This window comes from Rutidosis leptorrhynchoides, chromosome 10 (assembly GCF_046630445.1).
Source record: "Rutidosis leptorrhynchoides isolate AG116_Rl617_1_P2 chromosome 10, CSIRO_AGI_Rlap_v1, whole genome shotgun sequence".
Lineage (NCBI taxonomy): Eukaryota > Viridiplantae > Streptophyta > Magnoliopsida > Asterales > Asteraceae > Rutidosis > Rutidosis leptorrhynchoides.
Window position 1 is genome coordinate 352,516,051 of NC_092342.1, and position 24,815 is coordinate 352,540,865.

Genomic DNA, 24,815 nt, shown 5'->3' on the forward strand with positions numbered 1-24,815 from the left:
ATATATATCATATTAAGATATATTAATACATCATGATATCATGATAATGTAATAATTTAACATCTCTTTAGATATAATAACCAATGGGTTAACAACATTTAACATGATCGTTAACCTAAAGGTTTCAAAACAACACTTACATGTAACGACTAACGATGACTTAACGACTCAGTTAAAATGTATATACATGTAGTGTTTTAATATGTATTTATACACTTTTGAAAGACTTCAAGACACTTATCAAAGTACTTTTACTTAACAAAAATTCTTACAATTACATCTTCATTCATTTTCATCAACAATTCTACTCTTATGCACTCGTATTCGTACTCGTACAATACCAAGCTTCTAAATGTATTTACTATTGGTATATACACTCTAATGATCAGCTCTTAGCAGCCCATATGAGTCACCTAACCATGTAGGAACCATCATTTAACATCTAGCATGAAATATCTCACAAAATAACAAACTTATGGAGCCTATATGGAGACCCATTTTTCACGTGAACTACACCTACCACAAACACATTTCCATTTCAATTTTTATGCATCAAACTACTCTCTCTCGAGTGTTCTTCCTTTTTTCTAAGTGTTCTTCATCATCTTCAACAAAATCTAGCTCAATCTAGTTCATAAATCCATACATAAACCAAGTTATAAAACAACTACTCAAGAACACACCAACAACACTTCCAAGTTTGCTAGCTTACTTCCAATCTTGCAAATCCACTTTGAGTGATCATCCAACCTCAAGAAATCTTTCTTATTTACAGTAAGATATCTTTATAATATAAGGTAATACTCATATTCAAACTTTGATTCAATTTCTATAACTTTAACAATCTTATTTCGAGTGTAAATCTTACTTGAACTTGTTTTCGTGTCATGATTTTGCTTCAAGAACTTTCAAGCCATCCAAGGATCCTTTAAAGCTAGATCTATTTTTCACATTTCCAGTAGGTTTATCCACAAAACCTGAGATAGTAATGATGTTCATAACATCATTCGATTCATATATATAAAACTACCTTATTCGAAGATTTAAACTTGAAATCACTAGAACATAGTTTAGTTAATTCTAAACTTGTTCGCAAACAAAAGTTAATCCTTCTAACTTGACTTTTAAAATCAACTAAACACATGTTATATATCTATATGATATGCTAACTTAATGATTTAAAATCGAAAAACACGAAAAACACAGTAAAACCGGATATACGCCGTCGTAGTAACACCGCGGGCTGTTTTGGGTTAGTTAATTAAAAAATATGATAAATTTTGAGTTAAAATTTGTTCTTCTGGGAAAATGATTTTTCTTATGAACATGAAAGTATATCCAAAAATCATGGTTAAACTCAAAGTGGAAGTATGTTTTCCAAAATGGTCATCTAGACGTTGTTCTTTCGACTGAAATGACTACCTTTACAAAAATGACTTGTAACCTGTATTTCCGACTATAAACTTATACTTTTTCTGTTTAGATTCATAAACTTAAGTTCAATATGAAACATAGCAACTTGAAACACTCAAAACGGATTTAAAACGAAGAAGTTATGGGTAAAACAAGATTGGATATTTTTGCTTGTTGTAGCTACGTGAAAATTGGTAACAAATCTATATTAATCATATCCTAGCTAACTTATATTGTATTATACATGTATTCTAATATATTATGTAATCTTGGGATACCATAGACACGTATGCAAATGTTTTGACATATCATATCGACCCATCTATATATATTATTTGGAACAACAATAGACACTCTATATGCAGTAATGTTGGAGTTAGCTATACAGGGTTGAGGTTGATTCCAAAAATATATATACTTTGATTTGTGATCTAGCCTGAGACGTGAATACACTGGGTCATGGATTGAATCAAGATAATATATATCGATTTATTTTTGTACATCTAACTATGGACAACTAGATGTAGGTTACTAACGAGGACAGCTGACTTAATAAACTTAAAACAGTAAAACGTATTAAAAATGTTGTTAATATATTTTGAACGTACTTTGATATATATGTACATATTTGTTATAGGTTCGTGAATCGACCAGTGGCCAAGTCTTACTTCCCGAGAAGTAAAAATCTGTGAAAGTGAGTTATAGTCCCACTTTTAAAAATCTAATATTTTGGGATGAGAATACATGCAATTTTATAAATGTTCAACGAAATAGACACAAGTAAATGAAACTACATTATATGGGTGAATGATCGAAGCCGAATATGCCCCTTTTTAGCTTGGTAGCCTAAGATTTTGGGAACAGACCCCCAAATTGACGCGAATCCTAAAGATAGATCTATCGGGCCCAACAAGCCCCATTCTGGAATTTGGAATGCTTTAGTACTTCGATTTTATCATGTCCGATGGGTGTCCCGGAATGATGGGGATATTCTATATGCATCTCGTTAATGTAGGTTACCAGGTGTTCACCATATGAATGATTTTTATCTCTATGTATGGGATGTATATTGAAATATGAAATCTTGTGGTCTATTACTATGATTTGATAATATATAGGTTAAACCTATAACTCACCAACATTTTTGTTGATGTTTTAAGCATGTTTATTCTCAGGTGATTATTAAGAGCTTCCGCTGTTGCATACTAAAATAAGGACAAGATTTGGAGTCCTTGCTTGTATGATATTATGTAAAAACTGCATTCAAGAAAATTATTTTTGATGTAATATATTCTTATTGTAAACCATTATGTAATGGTCGTGTGTAAACGGCATATTTTAGATTATCATTATTTGATAATCTACGTAATGCTTTTTAAACCTTTATCGATAAAATAAAGGTTATGGTTGTTTTAAAATGAATGCAGTCTTTGAAAAACGTCTCATATAGAGGTCAAAACCTCGCGACGAAATCAATTAATATGGAACGTTTATAATCAATATGAACGGGACATTTCATGCGGAATTGAATATAATTCAAAATTTTACATCAGTTGCACATCCACAAGCAAATGGGCTATGTGAGGTCACTAATCGTCGATATTGTCAGTGGTATTAGGAAGTGTTTGAATGAAAAGCGGAATGGATGGGTTGATGAACTGTCGAATGTACTATGGGCTCATCGCACTACTTTCAAGAAAAGTACGGGTGAAACACCATTTAGCCTGGTATATGGTTCAGAGGCAATGATCCCCGCGGAAGTCTTTGTTGAGACGCATAGAGTTGCTAATTTTGATGAAAGTGCGAATGCATATGGCATTTGTGAAAATCTAAATTTCACTGAGGAACGCAGGCTTATGGCCGCGATACGTGAGACAAATAATAAGCAACAAATTGCCAAGTATTACAACAAGAAAGTACGCGCATTAGCCTTCGATGTTGGAGAGTGGGTTTTGCGGAATAATGAAGCAAGCCGTGCTGAAAAGCTTGGAAAGTTGGGACCCAATTGGGAAGGTCCATACCAAATAGTACGAATCAATGCGGCAGGATCTTATAAACTCCAGGACATTGAAGGGCGTAATATACCTAACGCGTGACATGCTACTTTGTTGAAGAGATATTACATATAATGAAAGAAATATGCGTTATTCTATTTGGAATTTAGTAATTTGGGCCTATGTGTGATGACCCAGAAATTTCGACTAAATTTAAACTTAATCTTTGTATGATTAACATTTCCGACACGATAAGCAAAGTCTGTAAAACTGAATCTCAAAATTTTTGAATTACTTTTATATATTTAAATACCCTTCGGTTGTTTTCGACGATTCGCGAACAATTATATGTAAATAGATACATATATACTATAACATGAAAAGGTAACAATGTATTAATTGTTTGATACCGTACATTAAACTTATTGGTTTAAATATCTATTCGAATGTATATGATAAGTTGAAATATTTATTATTAAAATTTATTTATAAATAACTTCCAATGTGTATTTAAAAACTGATTTATGTATATTAAAAAGATATATACATATATATAATAAACGATAGTAACATTCGTTTATTGATTCAATTGATATTTAGTTAAGTTAACTAAAGCGTTTAAGATGAACCAGTTAAACACTAATTTGTTACAGTGTTTTCAAATTGCCACATTACTCAAAATGCTACAGTGTTTTCGAAAATCACTATTTGCTACAGTGAAATTGACTTTGCTACAGTGAATTGCTACAGTGAATTGCTACAGTAAAACACTATTATAAAAATGTGTTTTAACAACTAGCGAGACGATGATTTATAGAAGTAAATGACCAAAACACTCGAAAGTTTAAGATACACTTTGAGTGATATAATTAAGGGATAATTTAAGGCTATATTTTGACAAAGGTACGTGTCACGAAATGTAAAATGCAAGTTTTCTAAGCGTACGAAAATGCGTTCGAGAAACCGGAACCGGGACATAAGTCGAGTGATGACGTACGACTTATCGGAACAAAAATTACAAGTCTACTATGCACAAGAATAAAATATAATATATAAATAATTATATTAATTATTTATATATTTATATTTATTTTATATTATGTCGACAAGCTAGGAGCCAAAAGAATGTGAGCTGTCCCTGGTCCTCATGCGAGTCGCATGGCCAGAAGGCCATTTCCATGCGAGTCGCATGACTCCAGATTCCAGGCCAGGTACTATAAATTCAGGTGTTTTGCTCGAATGAAAAATCAAACACACATACACAAATATATATTACTCCGTATAATATTTATTATTATTATTATTATTATTATTATTATTATTATTATTATTATTATTATTATTAAGATTATTATTAATCTTATTAATCTTATTATTAGTATTATTATTTTTGCGATACAAAAATAATAATGTACATAAAATATTACGACGGAGTACTGTCCAAGTAATTTTCAAAACGAGTTTCCGAGCGAGCTAGAGCTAAGGAAAATATGGGTTATTGCCAAGGAGGTTATGGGTAATGTTCGGGGGTATTTTTGTGAATCAAACCTCGTGTTTATTATCTCCGATGCGTCTACATGCTTTCCTACAATATTGTATATCAATATTAAACAGTGAGTTTCATGAGATCCCTTTTACTCTCTACGTTTTTGGGCTGAGAATACATGCAAATGTTTTATTAACCGATATACAATATTTATATGTGTGAGTTTCATTTGCTCCCTTTTTAATTGCTTTTGCAATCTATATTTTTGGGCTGAGAATATATGCACTTTATTTTAAACGCAATGGATACAAGTACATACTAAATTCTACACCGAGTTTGAACCGAAAATCCCTTAGCTTTGGTAACTAGTAACTGCCGGTTATAAGAACTGGTGGGCGCGAGTAGTAGTATATGGATCCATAGGGCTTGATATCCCCGTCCGAGCTAGAGCGCTAGCCTTTTAACGGACGTATGCTATTTGAGAAGCGTACACGTTGGTTTGCGTGTATTATTAAGATGATTATACAAAGGGTACAAATTATATAAACGTTAAAGTTTAGTTACCAGGGTGCTCAATTTTGTAGAACCGATTGATAAACGTTTCGGATGAAACAACTGAAATCTTGTGGTCCACCTTTTATTTAAAACATAATGATAAACGTTTTGAATGAAACAACTGAACTTTTGTAATCCACATTGATATACGGATTATGTGTAATATTAAAACTATGAACTCACCAACCTTTGTGTTGACACTTGAAGCCTGTTTATTCTCAGGTTTCTAGAAGTCTTCCGCTGTTTGCTCATACGTGATACAAGTTATGTGCTTGGAGTCATACATGCTATATACAAGAAACTTGCATTCACCAAACCATTACCATGTATCTTATTTTGACTGTATTGTCAACAGATGTATTATTGTAAACCATTTAAATGGTGATTGTCTATACCTAGGAATCATCAGATGTTAAAAACCTGGAATTTATATATTCATTTATGAAATACCTTTTCAAACGAATGCAATGTTACAAAACGTATCACATAGAGGTCAAATACCTCGCAATGAAATCAATGAATGACGTGTTCATCCATATGGATTTGGAGCGATCGTCACACTATGTGTAGCAAAATTAAGTTTGTACTACTATGCGAGATGAATGAATTTCAAGTTTTTCTTCATAGCAGCAATTGCGCATTTATGCGTAATTTGTAAATATAACGCAAAGAATAAAATAACAAGTTCGAAATTATATAAGTGATGGTAAAGACCACTTGACAGTTAGCAAAAGCAATTTAAAGTGCATGCGAAAAGAATGAGACTTGTAAAATTTTGCCCAACGTATTAGATCTAGCCATACTTGGATGCTTCGCAATAAGCACAAATTTTTTTTACCTAAGGATCGTTTCGGCGGACTTAGAAGATTCATAATGTGCAGAAAAGCGCGCGCATACAGGTTGTTTCGCATAAAGTAATTGTTTGTTATATGCACAATAATAAACAATGAAATTGCAAAAGACAATGCTAGTAATTATGAATAATATTCTCAAAGCGCTATATATAAAAGCAATTGCAAATGATAAATAAAATTTTTTTTATGATACTGCGGAAAGTACAACAAATTGAAACATAATAAATGCGTTTACAGACGCGCTTATGATTACGAAATTCTATTCCTTACTGGTTAAGTCTAATTTAATAATGTCTTCGACGGGAGCATCTTTATTTTGACTTATGGCCTCCAGTTTTGGAATAGGAATAACGCGAATTCCTTCTCTTGCCAGCGTGACTATCTCTTCTGCCTCTTCAAGAGGACTAATTAGCTTTTCAATGTATTCCGGCATGGGTTCTGGCAATACAGTCACCTTACTAATTTCTTGCAAAAACTTCACTTGCTCAAGCTGTTAAAGTGCAGTAACATATGTATCAAATCGTTGAGAAACACCAGCTGAATCCATAATTTTTTGCCCAAGTTCAGGCAAATGTTCGCGAAGTTTCGCGAAGCTAGATTCCGCATTTGTTTTCGCGGATAAAACTGTGGATAGGTCGGTTTGCGTTTGAAGGAGTTTATTTTTCATAGTATCATGAGTTGCTTGAAGATTGTCCTTTTCAATTGCTTTCTCGGACAGTTGTCTCTTCAAATCATCTGCGGAATTTTTTGCTGTTTGTAACTCTGCGGTGGTGGAAGAAAGCTGGGATTGAGTGATTGTGTGACGACCCGGAAATTTCCGACCAAATTTAAACTTTAATCTTTATATTATTCCGACAAGATAAGCAAAGTTTGTTAAGTTAAATCTCAAGAATTTTAAACTGTGTTCATACATTCATTATAACCTCGACCAAATTCCGACGATTCACGAACCGTTATATATAAATAAATATGTATATGTATATATATATTATAACTTGAGAATATTAATAAAGTATTAAACGTATAATACTTTACACGAACGTATTTGTTTCAATATGATTTTTGACGAAAAAAAATATATATTAAATGATTGAATTATCAGAAACATTGAATTATGATTACAAGTCTCTGTTGAGAGGTCCACTATGATTTGAGAAAATATATTCCTCTTAACGATATTCAGAATAATTTGTAAAGCTATTTATAAATAAAAACAAAAAGTGTCATTTACGAAAGTTAGACAAAAGTTAGTGGAGAATTGGTTTCCATAATATTCTATTAATCTATTTTCAAACGTACAAAGACGTTTTTAGTTTAAAAAGAACTTTATTATTAAAACGTATATAACTTTTATAAATATCTAGAATCACTTTTGACAACTCATTACTTAACCAGTATAATAAATATAACGATATTTATATTTTATTTCATTAAATATATATAACGATTTAAATTAATATTATATATATTTATACGCGTATTATACATACATAGTTTTTTATACTTTTACTATACTTTAACTTTACCTTTACTTTACTTTTACTTTACTTTAACTTTAATAATTCACTTTAATAATTCACTTTAATAATTCACTTTAATAATTCACTTTAATAATTCATACTTTAATAATTCATATTTTAATAATTCACTTTAATAATTCATACTTTAATAATTCACTTTTATAATTTAAAAATCTATTATAAATAGAATTCAATAGGTTTCATTATTTCATAGAAACTTGAAAATATATTTCTCTAAACTCTCTCAATTGATTTATATATATATATATATATTTGCTCTGTATTATTTCAAGATATTATTAGTATACATAAAATATTACGACGGAGTGCTGTCCGAGTGATTTCAAAATAGTTTTTTTTGAATGAGTCGAAGCTAAGGAAATTATGGGTTATAGCTATGGAGGTGATGGGTATGGTTCATGGGTATGCTCGTGAGGTCAATCTAGTGTTTATCATCTCCGTTGCGTCTACGTACTTTCCTGCAATATTAAATCTCAATATTGATACGTTCGTGAATCCGAGGCCAACCTTGCACTTATTAAATGACGTTATATGTATTTTTACTACGAAATACAGTATTGTGAGTTTCATTTGCTCCCTTTTATATATATTTTTGGGACTGAGAATACATGCGCTGTTTTTATAAATGTTTTACGAAATAGGCACAAGTACTAAAACTAATTCTACGTGGGTTTAAACCAGAAATATACCCTTAGCTTGGTAACATTAAACTACTTGTCTATGTACGGTAGGCGCGAATCCTAAAGATAGATCTATTGGGCCTGACAAACCCCATCCTGACTATGGGATGCTTTAGTACTTCGAGGTTATTTTAAACACACCTGATCTGGTGTACTTCAGAGGGTAAAACATGAACGTTAAGGCTTGTTACCGGGTGCCTACAACTTATAGAATACTTTTATACACTTGCGAGTGTACATATATTTATAAACGGAAATCTTGTGGTCTATTAATATATTGAAATGATTGTTATGATAAACCTGTGAACTCACCAACCTTTTGGTTGACACTTTAAAGCATGTTTATTCTCAGGTATTAAAGAAATCTTCCGCTGTGCATTAGCTCATTTTAAGGATATTACTTGGAGTCATTCATGGCATATTTTGAAAGACGTTGCATTCGAGTTATTGAGTTCATCAAGATTATTATTAAGCCAATTATAGTTGGATGTATTATGAAATGGTGTTCATGCCGTCAACTTTCGTTGTAAAGAAAGTTTGTCTTCTAAAAACGAATGCAATGTTTGTAAAATGTATCATATAGAGGTCAAATACCTCGCGATGTAATCAACTATTGTGAATCGTTTATAATGTATATGAACGGGTCCTTTCAGTTGGTATCAGAGCGGTGGTCTTAGCGAACCAGGTCTGCATTAGTGTGTCTAACTGATAGTCGTTAGGATGCATTAGTAAGTCTGGACTTCGACCATGTCTGTATTTCAAAAGTTTTGCTCATCATTCTTGTCAGAAATTACCTGCTTATCATTCTTAGTCTAGACACATCTTATTGCATTGATTGCATGAATAGTGTATAGACAAAATTCATATCTTAGCGTATTTGCTAATTCATATCTTAGCGTATCTGTTACTGTAAACTTTGCCTGACATATTCCGTAAATTCCTCCGTAATCTACGAAACATTTTGCTCTATATAATTAGAATACCACCCGATAGCCGGAAAATCATTTCATATCGAAAAATTCTTTATTCAATTGTACGAAATGGAATTCGTCATTAGTTCAAGTCCCTCGGATTCCGAATTGGAATCCCACTCAAGTTCCGAAAGCAGTGTGACCGGAATGGATCAACCAATTAGTCATCATCTATTCTGGATGAATTGGGGATGGGTTCGTAGCCTCCTTAATCATTGGAGACAAGAAGAAGGTGATCCCTTCCATCCACCACATTGCCCTCTTGGCGAAGAACCTGAAGCACTTACCGGCGAACCTATCCGAAACACCATTTTCTCTTTTATTTCTAGAGTATCTCGTCACGATTACATACTACACCAAATTCTAGATTTTATTTATCCGCTCGTCCGAACCGACAATCACCCCGGTGTAATAGAAGAAGTCAACGAGCTTCGCGCTCGGGTAGTGGCTTTGGAGAATATGGTGCAAAGGTTACAAACACCAGCAGCAGCACCAGCAGCATAAACAGTACCACCATCAGCAACACCAACAGTACCATCACCAAAAACCAACAACAACATCCACATCCCACACCGCAACATCACAATATGTATCTCAAACATTAACGTCATACGCCCTGTAAATATCCAGGAATATCAACAACAAATGATGAAGTATTAATTCATAAACTTCATTGAAGAGATATCTCTGCGGCAGTTATGTAATCTCCAAAATCTTAGAGATTATTTAATTCTGACCGTAAATCGGATGAGTGAACGGAGATGGTAGAGTAGAAACTTTGATCGAAAATGGTGTACGATTTACAAGCTAGAATTGTTTTACCAACAGCATCAACAGGACCGTAGCATCATCAACATAGTCAGTGCCGTCAGTATCGTCAGAATCAACAGCACCTGTAACATCACAAACTCTGTCAGTTCAAGAATCATTGTGGACATCATTACGAATCAACAACAAATATATTGTATCAACGAGTTATGAAGTATTAACTCATTTCCAATCGAAAGATTTATATGTAAATTTTATATGTATAAATTTTTAAACCATAATAAATCTTCCCGTACTGAGCTATTATGTGTGAATCTTAACTACTCAGTTAATTCATATTACAAATATGCAATGATGTACGTCCTTCGTCTGCAACTTAACCATCGTTAATTACAATCTCTGTCTCAATTCAATAAAAAAATCCAATTCATAATAAATCAAGTGTATTATTCGAATATATATTTGATTTTACACTTTCATCATCGATGTACTCGAAACTTTTCAAATAACATCATTCGTACCTTGCGAAGTTCACAAGAATTTCACGAAAACCAACAAATAACAAAGTAATGATTCATAATTTCAATATTATTGAAGAAATACTTATGCAATTTATAAAGTTTTAGGGATTACTCAATTCTAGTTCCAACCATAAAACAAATGAGTTTAATTTAATATTAACTCATTAAATCTATATTACATCTAAAGAAAATATACACATATATTTTCATATTTTCATAAAGACTGTAATAAACTTCTTTTGTACAAAATATTAATTGTGAAAATTTGTTTAACGGGTAGGTAATACCCGAGAGATATATAAATTCACAATTAATATATTACATTTTTCGAAACTGATTCAGCAATCATCAACTATACTCCCTACTTTCATAACAATATCCATTCTTTCATATAAATCAAAACAATCATACTCATTCAAATTCAATTACATATTCTGATTTTGAAATTTCATAATTCAATTCGAAATATAACCAGTATCATCACTCTTAGATTCCTATATCTTTCAAAGCTATACTTTGACTTCAAAACTGTGTTAGAACTTCATATGTATTAACGATTACAATATGTGCTCAAACCCTTCGAAATTCCTGAAGACACTTCAACTAAGGAACAATCGAGATGATGATCCAACCACATGTTACCCACAGTTATACACCTGAAAAACTCTCAAAACCCAAGTCATAGTTCGACACGTATCCGTGTTAGACCCTTTGGCATTTACTAACTAAAATAACTTTTCAATTCCGTTTCAAAATAGACAGTTTTGTCACAGCTCCAGCAAGTCATCTTCGACTTCTCAATCAAAACAGTCTTATTATAACCTCGATAGATACGTTGCCCTTTCGCCAACGTTACCGGGGAATCGTTTATATTCACCACATTAGCAATAAACTTACCAACAACTTCATTGATCTTTGACTTTCCAAAAAAAAAAAAAAAATCATTATAATTATCGAAACCCTATCATATACTCATTCGTACCTTATAACAAGAATTGCCATACCAATTATTGAGAATCAGCAATCAGTATTTTGAAACCTCGCAGCATGTCTACATCAACAATTACAAATACACACAACGTCTACCTCCAAGACTTACATTCTTTGAATGAGAAATTTCTGAAAAACACCCTAAACTGCGAACCAGTTCTCGAAATTTTGAAAAATGCTGATGAAGCAGCAAAAACTGTAAACGACCTTAACAGTAAAAAGTTGGATGATAAAGGATAGTATATTGGCAAAGCTCAGAAAAAAAGAAGCTTTGGAATTGGAAAACGGATTGAGCAAAATATGAAGGAGGCTGTGGACAAATCATAAAGGCTGAACCTGCCTTCAAAGAATCCAAATGATTCAGTACTTGCTGAAGTCATTAACGAATACCTTGCTCCTGACTCTAAACCCCTGCGGACAATATCCTTCATCATCCTCTGATATTAGACATTCTAAGATATCATCGTATCTTTCATTATAAATATCATCCATACTTCTGAAGATATTTTTATAATTATTCTTATCTGAAATCATTTACCTCTTCGCGCTATCTGTATTATATCATAAAAGAAACTATTTTAGTTTCTAAATTCTGAAACATTCGAGTTTAAAATAGGAATATTCTTGAAGAAGTGTTGGGAGCTGAAGCATGAGTTAGTATAATATAATGACACTTGATCAACGTGATTATATTACAGTAATTCATGCTGAGTTTCTAAATGGAACATGATGATTCACAGATCATAACGTCATTATGTGCTATGTTACACGACTCTTGTATTCTCTTTGATCTCTAAATATCAAGAAAATATTTCTTGATGATTCGGCCTTTTCCGAGGTATTCTGGTAATTTGACAAGTCAAGATCGTGTCATTACAATTTCCTTCCTAGAACATTAACAATGTTCATTCCGAAATTTATGTCTGCGAATTCTGGACCATTACAAGCGGTGCTTAATCGCAAGAAGAAGAAACGAAAGGACAAAGCTCCGAACTAGAAATGGGAGTATAAATCATAGCAAATAGAAGAGAGCATTAACTATGGATGACAATGATTATAGAAGAAGCAAGGACTTTGAAATATAAGGGAAGATATAAAACCCAACAACAACCCAGAAATCACAAACCGTATATATCAATGCATATAGCAATATAAAGATACGGGAGAACTAAAAACACTATAAAACCAAGAGTATAGTAGAAGTAAATAGATTCTTCCGGAGACAGATGAAAAAGAAGAGCGACAGATATGAAAGTGAGGAGTATATCAAGAATCAGCACTGGATGAAGCATATTGACAAATACTTTAAAATATGAGTTGAGAAGGTGTGAGTTGTAAGAAAACAAATGAGGTGGATTTATAGTGAAATATCCGACAGAGAAATCAAAATGGATTATCGCATTAATTCGAAGAGGATTATAATTTCCTTAATCGTCGAATAATCAAATCCAATATAGATTACAAAGATTTTCTTTTCGGAGATCAATCGTGATGACGTCAAAAGATACGACGAATCACTATTATCTTATTTCATTCATTTACGATAACTTCACTCATACGCTTCGAGTAATCGAATTATTTTATCCATTCTTCTTGAACATGATAAAACTCTATAATCGTTATAATAACATTCTCATTGTTAGTCATGACGACCTCTATCAAATTTCGGGGACGAAATTTCTTTAACGGGTAGGTACTGTGACGACCCGGAAATTTCCGACCAAATTTAAACTTTAATCTTTATATTATTCCGACAAGATAAGCAAAGTTTGTTAAGTTAAATCTCAAGAATTTTAAACTGTGTTCATACATTCATTATAACCTCGACCAAATTCCGACGATTCACGAACCGTTATATATAAATAAATATGTATATGTATATATATATTATAACTTGAGAATATTAATAAAGTATTAAACGTATAATACTTTACACGAACGTATTTGTTTCAATATGATTTTCGACAAAAAAAAATATATATTAAATGATTGAATTATCAGAAACATTGAATTATGATTACAAGTCTCTGTTGAGAGGTCCACTATGATTTGAGAAAATCTATTCCTCTTAACGATATTCAGAATAATTTGTAAAGCTATTTATAAATAAAAACAAAAAGTGTCATTTACGAAAGTTAGACAAAAGTTAGTGGAGAATTGGTTTCCATAATATTCTATTAATCTATTTTCAAACGTACAAAGACGTTTTTAGTTTAAAAAGAACTTTATTATTAAAACGTATATAACTTTTATAAATATCTAGAATCACTTTTGACAACTCATTACTTAACCAGTATAATAAATATAACGATATTTATATTTTATTTCATTAAATATATATAACGATTTAAATTAATATTATATATATTTATACGCGTATTATACATACATAGTTTTTTATACTTTTACTATACTTTAACTTTACCTTTACTTTACTTTTACTTTACTTTAACTTTAATAATTCACTTTAATAATTCACTTTAATAATTCACTTTAATAATTCACTTTAATAATTCATACTTTAATAATTCACTTTAATAATTCATACTTTAATAATTCACTTTAATAATTCATACTTTAATAATTCACTTTTATAATTTAAAAATCTATTATAAATAGAATTCAATAGGTTTTATTATTTCATAGAAACTTGAAAATATATTTCTCTAAACTCTCTCAATTGATTTATATATATATATATATATATATATATATATATATATATATATATATATATATATATATATATATATATTTGCTCTGTATTATTTCAAGATATTATTAGTATACATAAAATATTACGACGGAGTGCTGTCCGAGTGATTTCAAAATAGTTTTTTTTGAATGAGTCGAAGCTAAGGAAATTATGGGTTATAGCTATGGAGGTGATGGGTATGGTTCATGGGTATGCTCGTGAGGTCAATCTAGTGTTTATCATCTCCGTTGCGTCTACGTACTTTCCTGCAATATTGAATCTCAATATTGATACGTTCGTGAATCCGAGGCCAACCTTGCACTTATTAAATGACGTTATATGTATTTTTACTACGAAATACAGTATTGTGAGTTTCATTTGCTCCCTTTTATATATATTTTTGGGACTGAGAATACATGCGCTGTTTTTATAAATGTTTTACGAAATAGGCACAAGTACTAAAACTAACTCTACGTGGGTTTAAACCAGAAATATACCCTTAGCTTGGTAACATTAAACTACTTGTCTATGTACGGTAGGCGCGAATCCTAAAGATAGATCTATTGGGCCTGACAAACCCCATCCTGACTATGGGATGCTTTAGTACTTCGAGGTTATTTTAAACACACCTGATCTGGTGTACTTCAGAGGGTAAAACATGAACGTTAAGGCTTGTTACCGGGTGCCTACAACTTATAGAATACTTTTATACACTTGCGAGTGTACATATATTTATAAACGGAAATCTTGTGGTCTATTAATATATTGAAATGATTGTTATGATAAACCTGTGAACTCACCAACCTTTTGGTTGACACTTTAAAGCATGTTTATTCTCAGGTATTAAAGAAATCTTCCGCTGTGCATTAGCTCATTTTAAGGATATTACTTGGAGTCATTCATGGCATATTTTGAAAGACGTTGCATTCGAGTTATTGAGTTCATCAAGATTATTATTAAGCCAATTATAGTTGGATGTATTATGAAATGGTGTGCATGCCGTCAACTTTCGTTGTAAAGAAAGTTTGTCTTCTAAAAACGAATGCAATGTTTGTAAAATGTATCATATAGAGGTCAAATACCTCGCGATGTAATCAACTATTGTGAATCGTTTATAATGTATATGAACGGGTCCTTTCAGATTGCATGCTTGGTTTGTTCTTTTTTCAAAAATTCAAGAAATTTTTCTTGACGAGACATTGCATCAAATGCGGATGCAAATGTCATGAAGAAATTTTGGGAAAAGCAGTTGAATGCGTCGCTATGAGAGAGTTTGCTAAACTCAGCGCGCAGATCATGTGGGAGGGCTAGCTTCATGTGTTGCCGTTGATCCAGTACAGCTTCTGGAGATGCGCATAAATAGCCTTGAAGGCCATCCACTTTAATGGATTTTAAAGCGCTGGGGGGAGTGCGCCAAATGTCTTCGTACTTAGATAGATCAAATGTTCGTGGAGAGCTTGTTTGCGTTGTTGGTGGTGGAGTAATGAATGTTTCTGCTGAAAAAATATAATAAAAAGATATGTTAGCATAAAAGAACACTATAGGTGTCACTTCAAGCAAAAATAATAATATGCACAATGTGAACATTACCAGTCTCGGATTCAGTAGGAATAACCGAGCTGGAACGCGTAGGAGATGTAGCGGGTCGTTTGCTTGGAGTTGCAGTTGTTGCGCTGGCGGTCGGAGATTTCTGTGCAGGTTTTGATGATCTTGATTCAGGACTTTTGAGCCTCTCCGCAAGAAATTGCTTTGTGTCGTTCTTCTTTTCAATCTCCGAAACCCTCATGATGATGATGAATGAATGAGAAGGTTGTTCGTGCAAAATAAAAGATTATAAAGAGAAGACCGTGTTAATGGTTAATATGAAGTGAGAGATAAAGTGTGTTGGTTGAAATGATAATCAAACTCTATATATATTGAGAGAATAAATTCCAACAACAATTTTACCTAATGGCTATATACGCAACAAAAATCAACGAATATAAAAATAGCCGTTGTGATAGACCCCATAACGTCGATCAAGCAAAAGAATTAAACATTAGCTTAGTGCGGAAACGAAGAACAAAAGAAGTTTCTCAAAGTTTAACATTTTATTGAATAAATGAAGAACATAAACAATGAAAAACAGAGGATAGACGATCTCAAAGTTATGAGATCGGTTCTTGCTGCAGGCAAAGACAACTAACCTCAACCCAAGACCTCTTTATTTATAGAGTCTTGGGGATAAGAATTCGGAAACTAAATCCCCTAGATAAATGCAAATCCCACTAATTAAGGGATTTATACAAACTACCGATTTTATCCAATCAATTCTAATAAATAGGAAATCTTTTCCTAACACGTTGTGAAAATAAAAAAATACCTCTGCGCATAAACATTGTGCGTAAGTTGTTCGCATAAAAAGACAAACTACAATTTTTATTTTTTAGAGTTTATTGTATTATATTTTCTGCAAAAATGTAACACAATAAACTGGGGGGACTTGATCATATACATACATATGTATATGTATATTTTTAGTGCAAAAAGCCACTTAAAGGTAAAGATACAAGACACGTAAACCGCGGTAAATCTTAATGAATGCGGTAGGATTACGCGGAATATTAAAGAGTGCCTAGGGTTCTCGCAGTACTTGTGCGGAATGCCTAAGTGCCAGCACATCTTACTTCCGCGTAAGTCCCAAACCTATAAATAGGGAGTTTGGCCTCTCATTTGAGTTTGTTGATTCTGGAAGAATTGCTCTAGCCATATTGATCTCTCTCGTGAATTTGCCCGAGACTTGATCCTTGTTGGTTAAGGTAATTTACGAAGACCAGGACATGGTTGTTGATCGTTTAGCACTTAACGAAATATGACAATAAGGTCCCAAAACCATAATCGACATCCATTATACCCCCTCATTGCACTCAATCCTTTATTAACCTTAATTGGATAATCTAGGATTGATCAGGGGTGATAAAGCATTACGCGCACCCCAAAAGTAAAACGTAATTTAATAAAATTCACTTGCAAAAACATGTAACCGTTATCATCAATTGAGAAAAATTTATATGTATTAACTAACGTTACGTGTAATTTCTAAGATTATTATTTATCTCAATGCTTTGAGATAATTTGGATAGATAATATAGTGTATATGTATAAAGATATGTAAATATATATGCATATATTTAGTAGATATGTATATATGTATTTAGTAAATATGTATATATGTATTTCAGGTGATAAATTGATATATCCATGGTTGATAAATTGTCATTAATATCTTATTCACTAACTTTTCGCATCATCTATATCCATATTCATATTCATTTATCATCCATTTAAATTATCTATATCCAGTTTAATGGATCGGATCATCGGATAGATATCCGATGGATCGGATGGATATCCGATAGATTAGATATCCATTGCCATCTCTACTTCTACCTACTATATAATTATATACAAGGACACCGCTTTTTAGTGACAGGGAGGGGTTGTGGCCCCCGTAGTAAATTTAAACTTGTATTCCCTTGAGTTGACCTAAAAAGTAAAATTCTCATTTGTTCGAATCTGATCTTTTTGTGATTTAATTGCTAAGTGCTGTTTGATTTTGATTTTTTGTTTACTAAATCTTGAATGTCTGAATCCGATATGATCATTACATGAATTTTGAGATGACAAGTCAAATGCTCAACATTTCATAAGGATAAATGGACTTCATGATTTATGTATACTTGTGTATATTTTGGAATAAAAGTTTTTGAAATTTAGAAAATCTATAAACACTTGTAAATTTGAAAAAATCATAAAAAGAACTTCAAGGAAATAATAAGAATAAAGACATTGTTTATTCATAACATCTTGTGGTCTTATATTCTTATCAAGCAACAAATGGCGAACAATTACTTCATTACTTTAGCAACAAACATCTCAGGCAACTACTGGTTGGCCATACTTGAATGACATCAAATCTGAGGTGCTTTGAACTATTCAGTCAATATACCACAGGAAGATATGAGAATTCTCAATGAATCTATCAGATCTGTTGAGGAAACTCTTCCATCGCCTGCAAACCCATAAGGAATACCTGCGCATTTCTCCTTCAATCTAAGAGGTGTTCAAGGAAGAAGGACAATCACCATAGCTGACTTCAGAAGGATCTTCAATCTTCCTGTTGCTAACAATCCTCCAGCATTCCCATCAAATTCTGCAATGCTCAATTCTATCTTTGATTTGGGGTACAACGGTGATACAAATATTACCTTAAGGTTCTTCCAAAAGAAGTTCCTTCACTATAGGTGGTATGTGATCTTCTCGATCATCAATCGATGCTTTCCGATGACACCTAGGGGTACTAATAGCATGACGATCCCGATGCTGAAGCTACTCTACTTATTTACAAGGGTTGAAAATGCTACTTTGGGGAGTTGACATGGGATCTGCTTAAAGCTCAAGTGGACAAGCCACGACCCAAGTATATTCCTTATGAAAGGTTTTATTGTTTATTTATATATGATGCACTAACCTCTTATAGGAATGCCAATATACCAATCACTTCTGCTCATGGACTTAGAATGGTGGTATTTTCTGAGGTGAAAATGAATACGCCTAACATACCTGACAACAGATTTACTGCTACAATACCTGAATGGTTGTTGAGAATAGTTGATCCAATGGATACTCGAATATATCGATACCTTAAAGCTGTAGGTTTAACTTTAATGAACCGGGTACAACAAGAACAAGTTGAACCAGCCGCGGTTCCAACTCGAGAGATTAGAGAAGAACCTAGAATCCAACCTGGACCAGCTGAACCTTCACCTAGGGCAAACCTGAAAAGACTTAAGGCTACCAGGTCATCACAACCTATGAGGATCAGTGAGCCTAGTCCAACTGGGATTACACCTAACACCTGAGGGTAGTGGAAACGATACGTCAGCAACTGAATCATATCCCGAACCATTGAAGAAGAAGATGCGATATAAACCTGATGAGATGCTTCAGACGCCACCAAAAATTCGAATGACTAGGTCTAGGACTTCGACTCTTATCATTCAAAACCTATCCGACACTGTTATTAGTACGGACCAAGACCTAGAGCCTTCTAAGACACCCTCACTGATCTCCGTATCAATTCCAATAATAACAGTAAGCCCTACACTAAATGAGGCGCAAGCTTCGATAGGCAAGAGAGCTAAACGCACGGATGGTAAAAAGGCCAACAAGCCCATACAATCTAAATAGGATCTAAGAATAAATCCCACCCAGAAAGATGTTTCTACATCTTCGAAGGAAGTAAAGTCTTCCTATGAAGTAAAGTCTTCACGGACTCAATCGATTGAGAAAACTTAGTCATTGAAGACCAGAATGGCCGAAGGGGAGCCCAAAAACCTTGAAAAGGCACCCTGCGTATCGGCTAGAAATCCTCTCGATATACATCGTCCAAGTGACGACAGGGCCTGGAGGTCCGACTTATCTCGATAAGAGAGATCTGTGCGCACCACGAAAATGAGTCAACATGACATTCCTACAAAAAATTTATCAGACTTCCAGCAGACTGATCCTTTGGGTCAAGCAATTGATCCATTGGACCAAACCACTTCTCATCATGATCTTGAAACTCAGGGTCAGGTCAGGGTGATAAGTCTGTAACTGAAAGAGATCTGTTACCTCATGATACATCAATGACTTCAGGAGTCGGGTATATTAATATACCTGCGAGATAAAACGATGTGCAGCTCTTTTATCTTGTCAGAGTCCCATGAGACATATATCATGGAGGCGAATGACCTGAAATGGTCCTCGCCGGCTATAACTCCGGTTGTTAGTCAACCTGCATCAAAAGGGGACAATCTGACTAGTAGTAAGTATCCACCTACATATACAAATATTCTCACAATCCCTCACCTGCCCTCACGGCAAATCAAACACTTCCATCGACATCACCGACATCATCAGCGGCGGTTCCAATGTTGGAAATTCTTCCACCATCTCCTGATTACACTGTTGTTTCACCACCACAGTCACCTTCTTGATCATCAGAAACATATGGTTCTGAATATCTTTCTTCTGATGAGTTGGAGGTATTATACCTTGCTGAATTTTATAGACGTCCTGATCTTGACAAAATTCGTGAGACAATGCTGCTTTAGACTGCACAAGTAAAGGTAATGTTTCCTAATTCACCATGCACGTCACCTTGTAACAGCCCAAACCAATATCCAACCGAATACGCGAATAAATTTTTTTTATATCAGCACGGGTGTGCGGTGCGCAACACCCTAAGGTGCGCGGCGCGCACGAGCCTCAGCAGCTTCTTTCCGATTTTGTCAAATTTCAATTAAAGATCTCCCACTTCCCGACATATTTAGACGAAACGCTTTTCACAACATGTTATAATAGTTAAAACTCACACGATTCAATAATAAAATAAGTTTTACGAAACTGGGCCCACATATGTCGTAATACGAGTTTCGTACGAAATATGAGTTTCGACCACACTAATTTAAATTCCAAACGACACTATGAGCATGGTGTTTGGGGGTTAAACTACCCAAATCTCGGTCAAACTCCAAAAGCTATATGCCAAAAGCGTCCTCTATCAAAACAAAGCGGGATCACTAATCCAAATGAACGCCCTTACCCTTGTCCACGCCAGAGCCTATAAAAAGGTAAACAACGAGAGGGTAAGTTAAAGCTTAGTGAATGCAATAATTATACGCATACATATATAATACACCTACTTGCAAACACTTACTCAAATACCTCATACCCGCTAGCATTTTTAAATTAGCATACCATTTCAAGTAAAATGCTAAATCCACGATATCACAAGCTAGCACAAACAATAGCACATAACACGAATGATATAATATGCTATTCTACAACACATAACCATGGTTAACCAATCGTACGAGGAATGGTACTTAAATTTCCCATCGGTGTTCATAACAACCATTAAAGTACTTAACACGTCGTACACTAATCCCAAGGGTGGCATCTTAACACGTCGATGCTTCACCCCGAGTGGTGTCTTAACACGTTGACACTTCACTCATCAACTTACTTGGAGCGGTATCTTAACACGTCGATACTTCACCCCGAATGGCGTCTTAACACGTCGACACTTCATCTGTTACTTTCTTGGAGTGGCATCTTAGCACATCGATGCTTCACTCCGAGTGGTGTCTTAACACGTTGACACTTCACCTGTCATATTACTTTGAGTGGTATCTTAGCACATCGACACTTCACTCATCACGTGAAAAGTGGTGTCTTAGCACATCGACACTACACATCTCACGCTACAACAAATAAATACATTATATACCTACGCATATAATTATTCCACTCACCTTAACGATTCGGTGACGGTTTTATACTTCTGCAAGCTTCAAAGCAAAGTACCTAATACAATAAGTACTCGATCAACACACAAACTAGTTGGACTAAACGCCAACAACTTACTCATGTGCATTTAATGACTTAAATGCATTAAATGCCCCATTTTCACCAAAACCGTCCATTTAATCTAGTGACTAAGGTCCAACAACACTAACTAATACACAATTAGGGTATTTCATACCCATCTTTCCCAACTAGGTCAATTATTACCCATTTAACCATTTTAAAGTCACACACCCCTTTCGGGTCATCCACTAACACCATTAACACCCATTTGCTTAATAACTAGGTGTGCTAGTAATTAACTAACCAATTATGACTCATAAGTCCATTTGACATTTCCAAAACCCTAGGTTAGTCATCCTTGGGTCCTCATGACCCAATCTTACCCAAGAACACCCAAAATCACCAAATATGGGTTTTATGTTCATCACTAACCCAAACCCTAACCCTTAAACAATTTAAAATAAGGAAATCAAATTAGAGCTTGCCACCACAATCACAACGTAGCTAGTGATTAGATGAACAACTTTAACACACACGGTTTGGCCCGAAATCAACTTCTTCCTCCTTGATTTGAGCTTTCTCTCTCTCAAAAGGGGTTTCTCTCTCTAAACTTGAAGTAGAAATATGAAGTGGTTGAAAGTGGAGTTATGACACTCCATCCACTGATCTTGTGGCCCTTAACTTGGCCCTAAGTGAATTTACCAAAAAGCCCTTCCAAAATATCAATTAAAAGAAACAGAATCTGGCTACAGTGGTAGTGCGCCACGCACACCCTTAAGTTTGGCTGAGCGCACCCTGGTCTGGACAGCTTCTGACTTATGTTTAACAACACAATATTTCCCACACTTCAAGTACCCTATTTACACCACTGTACAATAATTATTCGGGTCTTACAACTCTCCCCACTTGAATCGGAGCGCGTCCTCGCGATCCAAGCCGCATGACAAGAGGGAAGATACACCCACACAAACTCTTCGGGCTTCCACGTAAACTCGGAACCTTTACTATGACGCCATTGAACTTTATAAGTTCTCACTTCTTTATTCCTCAATCGTTTGACTTTCTCATCAAGTATAGCAATTGGCTCCTCAACATAATCTAACTTGTTGTTTAGTTCAATTTCGTCTAATGGCACCCATGAAGAATCATCCGCAAGACACTTACGGAGATGGGAAACATAAAATGTATTATGGATCCCCGCAAGCTCTTCGGGTAATTCCAACCGATACGCAACTTCACCAACACGAGCTAAAATTTTAAATGGCCCAATAAACCGAGGAGCTAACTTTCCTCGTTTTCGAAACCGAATAACACCTTTCCACGGCGAAACTTTAAGCATCGCCATGTCACCTTCTTGGAACTCAATTTGTCGTCTACGCTTATCGGCTTAAGTTTTTTGTCTATCTTGAGCCTTTTTCAAATGAGTCCGAATCATATCGATCTTGCTATTCGTCTCTAAAACCAAATCGGTACTCCCGATTTCTCTTTGACCCACTTCACCCCAACAAATCGGAGTTCGACACCTCCGCCCATAAAGCATCTCATAAGGTGGCATCCCAATACTAGTATGATAACTATTATTGTACGAGAATTCTACCAATGGTAAGTGCTCATCTCAACTACCGCCGAAATCAATAATACACGCCCGTAACATATCCTCCAATGTTTGATTCGTACATTCGGTTTGACCTTCCATTTGAGGATGGTACGCCGTGTTCAATTTCAATTGAGTACCCATATCTTCATGAAACTTTTCCCAAAACCGAGATGTGAAACGAGTATCTCGATCCGAAATAATAGATATAGGAACCCCGTGTCTCGATATCACCTCCTTGATAAACAACTTAGCCAAGGTCTCCGACGATATCGCTTCCCGAATGGGAAGAAACAAAGCATTTTTCGTCAATCGATCAACTATTACCCAAATCGAGTCAAATTGGGTTCTCGCCGTCTTTGGTAACTTTGTGATGAAATTCATGTTAATGTGCTCCCATTTCCATTTTGAAATTTCTAACGGTTGTAACATACCATACGGCTTTTGGTGTTCGGCTTTAACTTGCAAACACGTGACGAATTGTTGAACATACTTTACAACATCACGTTTCATGCCCGACCACCAATATTCCTTCTTTAAATCAAGATACATTTTTGTCGCGCCCGGATGAATGGAATACTTTGACTTATGTGCTTCATCAAGTAGCACTCGTCGGAAATCTCCCATTCTAGGCACCCACACTCGTCCTTGAAAGGACAACAAACCATGCGAACCTAAGGTAATAAACTCCGTTTGCCCCACGATTCGTTCCTCATGCTTATTGTTAACAAAAGCCTCAATTTGAACCTCACCGAGCTTTACAAGAAAATCGTTAGTAATAATCATGTGTAACGACCCTACTCGTATTGCCGGATGTTGACTCTTCTGACTTAACGCATTCGCGACCACATTCGCCTTACCCGGATGATAAAGTATTTCACAATCATAGTCCTTCACCACATCCATCCATCTACGTTGATGATAATTCAATTCTCTTTGATCAAAAAGATGTTTCAAACTCTTATGATCCAAATATATCGTACACTTAACACCATACAAGTAATGGCGCCAAATTTTCAACACATGTACAACCGCCGCCAACTCAAGATCATGAGTCGGATATCTCGTTCGTGTTCCTTTAATTGTCAAGAGGCGTAAGCGATAACTTTACCTCTTTGCATTAGAACACACCGAGCCCATTTAATGAAGCATCACAATAGACCGTCATGTCTTCTACACCTTCCGGCAACACTAACACCGGAGCTTGACACAACTTCTCTTTTAACAATTGGAAAGCGATCTCTTGCTCATTCTCCCAATTAAATTTAGAATTCTTTCTCGTCAATTTCGTCAATGGAGAAGTGATTTTAGAAAAGTCTTGGATAAACCGACGATAATAACCGGCCAATTCGAGAAAA

The 24,815-nt window shown here is 34.4% G+C and overlaps 1 protein-coding gene across 1 annotated transcript; it reads left to right on the plus strand.

Annotated features, from left to right (window-relative positions):
* The first annotated feature begins 2,984 nt into the window (after positions 1-2,984).
* LOC139871500 (uncharacterized) lies at positions 2,985-3,509 on the plus strand. Its single transcript, XM_071859203.1, has one exon. It carries the CDS (start codon positions 2,985-2,987, stop codon positions 3,507-3,509), a length of 525 nt encoding a protein of 174 aa, XP_071715304.1.
* Positions 3,510-24,815: the final 21,306 nt, after the last annotated feature.